Source organism: Muscardinus avellanarius, assembly GCF_963383645.1.
Source record: "Muscardinus avellanarius genome assembly, chromosome: 10".
Taxonomy (NCBI): Eukaryota; Metazoa; Chordata; class Mammalia; order Rodentia; family Gliridae; genus Muscardinus; species Muscardinus avellanarius.
In genome coordinates this window covers 66,130,980-66,136,046 of record NC_137796.1, presented here as the reverse complement: position 1 = coordinate 66,136,046, position 5,067 = coordinate 66,130,980, and the positions used below count along the sequence as shown (strand labels likewise).

The window sequence follows — 5,067 nt, the reverse complement described above, 5'->3', positions numbered from 1 at the left end:
GTGTGGCCACAGCCTGGGGCAGCGGGTGGTGGGCAAGACAGGGCTACTGGTTCCTCACGTGGCATCTTCTCTGTTTCCAGGTAGCTGTCTGGTGGTGGTGGTGGCCAGATGATCCGTCCTCCCCATGGACCCCATGGGCAGGGTGGGTCCCATGACATCCCCCAGATCCTATCACCCTGTCCCTCCCATTGTCTGGACTCCCAGGAGGCTGGTGCCAGGGAAACAGGCCCCTACCCACCCCCATTTGCACTGAGAAAAGAAATTACGGAGCTTTGTCTCCTAGAATAAAAATAGAGAGTCACATAGAAAGAAAGAGAAAGAGAGAGAGAGACATATATTATATATTATATATATATTGAGGAAGGAGAGAAAGGAAGCCAGGACGCCGCATTGGCCAGTGGTTCCGAAGCACAACCTTCCTGCCTGTCCTGTTGAGGGCTGGCTGGCGCTGGGGTTCTGAGGCCGCTGCCTTTGCGCCCTTCCAGCCCTAGTCTGACACCTACATCCAGCCTTTCAGCTCAGGTCCACCTTGGGGGGGAAGCCGGGAAGGAGTCAAGGGCCCAGATGGCACTGTGCCTTCATCCAGGCCCTGCACTTTCACCCGGGCACCTGTTCCTGGGAGCAGGGCCTCCCTGGCAACATCCCCAGGGGCCCTGATTCGGGTTGGCTGGACCCCCTGTGCCCAAGGGCCTGGGGGTCCCAGTCCTGCTGCCATGTGGCCTTGTCCCAGCTCCTTCCCCCAGGCTGGCGTGAGTGTGTGTGTGTTCCTGCGGAGCTTCTATTTCATATTGCAAATATAAATAAAGGAAGACAGTTTACGATTCTTGCTGGTCAGATGTTGTGTTCTGGGACCCAGGGTGGGGCGAGACTGCTGCACAGGGCCTGGAAAGAGCAGCTCCGCCTCTGAGGCCAGGGCCTTCCCGTGTATGGAGGTGAATTACATTCAGAAAAGGCAGGGACTTCTAGGAGGAAGGGACCTGGTCCTATTGGGCTGTCACTCTCATTCCCTCGTGTCCCTCCCTGATCCCCCTCAGTCCACCCATCCCATAGCCCCACATACCCTGTCCTGCTCATGCAGGCTGAGTGTGGACTGGGGACTGAGCAGGGCTCCTAGCCTTATCTGCCCTTCCTCCGCAGCTGAGGACTAGTGGGGAAGTTGGAGCCCTGCAGGCCTTGGAGGCTCCAGATTCCTGCTGGCAGGTGTGGAGAGGGAGCTCCAGGCTGGAACGCCTGCACACATTCCCTGGTGGGAAGCAAAGATCTGTCTTGTGGGTGGGTGTGGGCATCTAGCAAAACACAAAAGCCCCCCATGACTGAGCCCTATCACCAAACAGGAAGGCTGAAGTATAAGAGCACTGCACACAGTAGGAAAGAATTGTCCTGGGCAACCTTTTCGTGATAGGAGCATGTGGACCCAGCACAAAGCATCCTCACTGTGATTGTCATTCAGCCTGTGTTTGTGGTGAGACTGCTCTGTCCCAGGCAGAGAGTAGAGGAAGGAGTCTCATTCCCTTCCCTCTAGGGTTGGTCCAGGGGACTCACCTAATCCATTGGAATCTTGTGCTGCCCCTTCTGATTGGTCCTGGGGACCCACCTCCCACTCCATTGGAATCCTGTACTGTCCTTCTCATTGGCTGGGTACAGGACAATGGGAGAGACTGTGAGCCTCACCCGGGCAGGCAAGGCGGGCAGGCAGGCAGTCACAGCCTGTGGGCTACGCAGGGACTCTTGGGGCTGGAGGGACCTTTGGTTTCCTAGGGGTACCTTATCAGTGGGTACCAGGTAAGGCCACCCTTGGGGTGGGGGCAGCATCTCCCTAGTCCCTGTTATCAGTGCCAGAGTCCACAAGACACTCTTCAGGTTAACATGTAACCAAAGATCTCCATCCCTGAATCTACCAGCTCCCAGATATAGGTCATTGGGGTGCCCCGGGCCAACATGGACCCTGGGAAAAATGGATTGCCTCTGAAGACTCTTCTAGTCCAAGTGAGAGCCTGTGGTGGTGTGGGCTGGGGCTGGGCCCTGGAGTTGCTCCAAGCCTTCTGACCTCCTTGGAGGCAGGGGTTCTGATATTTGAGGTGGGGGAGTGGAGTGGGAGACCAGGTTAAAAAGGAGGCTGAAGATCTTGGTCTCTGAATAGGCCCAGGTGGTACAGCTTGGAGTACCAGGTGGTGATGGGGTGGGTGAGAAGCTGGGAAGCCAGGCATGTTGTGCTGAGTGGCTTGCCCTCTTGAAGGACCGACAGGTTCGCAGGTGGCTGGGCCCCTTCATCCTCACCTGCTCCATCTACTTCCTTCTCTGGATCCCTGAGGACCAACCATCCTGGGTCAGCGCCCTGGTCAAGAGCCTGCCTGTGTTCTGCCTGGTGGTGTTCCTGTGGGCCGTGTCCTCTGGTGGGGGCTACACCTGGCTCCTCCAGGGAGGCCTGCTGTGCTCGGCCGTGGGGGATACTTGCCTTGTCTGGCCAGAGACCTTTCTCTATGGTGAGTAGGAACCTTCTGACAGTATATCTAGGACCTTCACAGAGGAGCCTGGGGAACAGAGAGGAGAGGCTCCCCAGAGCACCTGCCCCAAGTGAGGCCATGTTCAAAAGTTCCAGGTATGGTATCACATGCCTGTAATCCCAGTAGTTGGGGGCTGAGACATAGGATTGCAGGTTTAAGGTCAGCTCTAGGAACTTAGCTAGACCTTCAGCAACTTGGCAAGACCCTATTTCAAAATAAAAAAAGGGCTGGGAGTATAGCTTGGAGGTAGAATGTCCTTGAGTTCAATCCCCAGTATTTATTTTATTTTATTTTATTTATTTTTCAATATTGGGAATGGAACCCAGGAGCATTCTACCTTTGAGCTACACCCCCAGCTCTATTTTTTTATTTTGAAACAAGGTCTCACTGAGTAGCAAAGGACCTCAGTAGCTGAGGCTGTCTGCAAACTTGGATCCTCCTGTGTGAGCCTCCCAAATGCTGGGATTACAAGTGTGTGCCACCACGCCCAGCTCCCGATATGTATGTATGTAGTATGTATGTATGTATGTATGTATGTATGTATTGCAGTACTGGGGATTGAACCCAGGGGCATTCTACCACTGAGCTACACCCCCAGCCCTATTTATTTATTTATTTATTTATTTATTTATTTATTTTTGGTACTGGGGATGGAACCCAGGGGCATTCTATCTCCAAACTACACTGCCAGCCCTGCTTTTTTATTCTTTATTTTGAAACAGGGTCTCACTGAGTTGCAAAGGCCTCACTAAATAGCTGAGGCTGTCTGTGAACCTGGATCCTCCTGTCTCAGCCTCTCAAATTCTGGGATTGCAAGCACGCGCCACCACGCCCGGCTTTTATTCATTATTTTGAAACAGGGTCTCACTGAGTTGCAAAGGGCCACACTAAGTAGCTGAGGCTGCCCGCTGTGATCCGTGATCCTCCTATCTCAGCCGCCCAAATGCTAAGATTACAAGCATGCATCAACACACTCAGCAATCCTCAATATTTTTTTAAAAAAAAGGGAGCTGGTTGTAGTGGCGCACACTTGTAATCCCTGTGCTTCGGAGGCATAGACAGGAGGATCGTGCAGGTTCGAAGCCAGCCACGCTGGCTTAAGAGACCCTGTTTCCAAATAAAAAGTATAAAAATAGGTCTGGGAGTATAGCCCAGAGTAGAAGGGTTTCCAGGAATCCCAGTACCATCAAAAAAAAAAAAAAAAGGGGGGGGGGTGCCCAGGATGCAGCAGTGATTGGTAGCTTGGATCCAGCAAGGGGTGCAGTTGGGAAATTAGGGTTGGAAGTCTGGGAATGGCATGGGGAGAAATGAGGGGGCTATTGCAGTGTTGTGTAGGGTGGTCAAGGAAGACTTTGCTGAGGTGGTCAGGAAAAGTCTAGAAGGAGGTGCTGGTTGTGCTTGTTGGAGCAGATCTAGCGCAAAGGTCTGTGAGTGCCTCTACGCAAGTTTGCCCAGGTGACGAGCAGAGTAGTTGGGAGGCCGAGGGTGTGGGGCTCCCAGAGCATGACAGGCAGTTGGTGGACCCTTGCAGAGCAAGGGCACGGTGCAGGGTGTCCCACTTCTGCTAAAACCAAAGCACATCCAAGGTGGGGGCAGTTGGGGAACTTACAGATAGCGGAAGCTGCTGCTCAGGGACCATCCTTTCCTCAGGGCTGGTGGTGGGCGAGGCAGGAGAACCCTCTGGGCACCCCACCCCTCTCTCCCGCAGGCATGGCTGCCTTTGCTGCTGCAAACTTCCTCTACTTGTGTGCCTTCGGCTTCTTTCCCCTGCGGCTGGGCTGGCTGCTGCTCACCATCCCAGGCTTTGCCCTGTACTACAGCATTCTGCTCCTGCACCTCGAGCCGGACCTGGGACTGCCTGTGGGGATCTATGGGGTGATCCTGAGCGCCATGCTGTGGCGCGGCCTGGCCCAGGGCGGGAGTGCTGGCTGGGGCGCTCTGCTCATTGCCGTCTCTAATGGCATTCTGGCTTGGGACACCTTTGTTCAGACCTTGCCCTATGCCCGTCTGGTGACCATGACCACTTACTACACAGCACAGGTCCTTATCACCCTGTCGGCCTTCAGGAGCCTAGAGCTCAAGACCCACTGATGAGGAGCCAGACATACAGGCCAGGGTCCACTTCCTCCCTCCCACAGGGACTGACCCAGCCTGACAACACCCCCATAGCAAAGCTTTAGACACCTGTCTACAGGTGCCGGCCATCTCAAGACATTTGTGGACGGTTTGAGGAATCCTGAATCTGCCAGTGGGTTTGCACCTCCTTCCTTTGGTTCTAAGTTCCAGGTCCCTTGAACACACCCTCACTCTTTTCCCCAGCCTCCTGTCTGCTTCAGTGTTCCCAGGCAGCCGTCCCATCCACCTCACCCCAGTCTCTTTTTTCATTGTCTAAGTAAAGTGGGTGTTGAACCGGCAAGGGCACTGTCATTTTTGGAAGGGCGTCGGGGAGGGACGATCACAAACCATAACAGCAAATGGGTTCCAGAGAAGCAGGCCTGGTGCCTGATGGGATCCTGCAGGGCCCTCGTTATAGGAGAAGACTGTCCAGAATAGAGGCTGAGAA

At 54.3% G+C, this 5,067-nt stretch overlaps 1 protein-coding gene across 1 annotated transcript; it reads left to right on the top strand.

Annotated features, from left to right (window-relative positions):
• Window positions 1-1,938: 1,938 nt before the first annotated feature.
• Window positions 1,939-4,595, top strand: TMEM86B (transmembrane protein 86B; the record flags this gene model as incomplete). Its single annotated transcript, XM_080703749.1, has 3 exons — window positions 1,939-1,986; window positions 2,237-2,483; window positions 4,213-4,595. The coding sequence occupies 3 exons, from the start codon at window positions 1,939-1,941 to the stop codon at window positions 4,593-4,595; spliced, it is 678 nt and encodes a 225-aa protein (XP_080559875.1).
• Window positions 4,596-5,067: the final 472 nt, after the last annotated feature.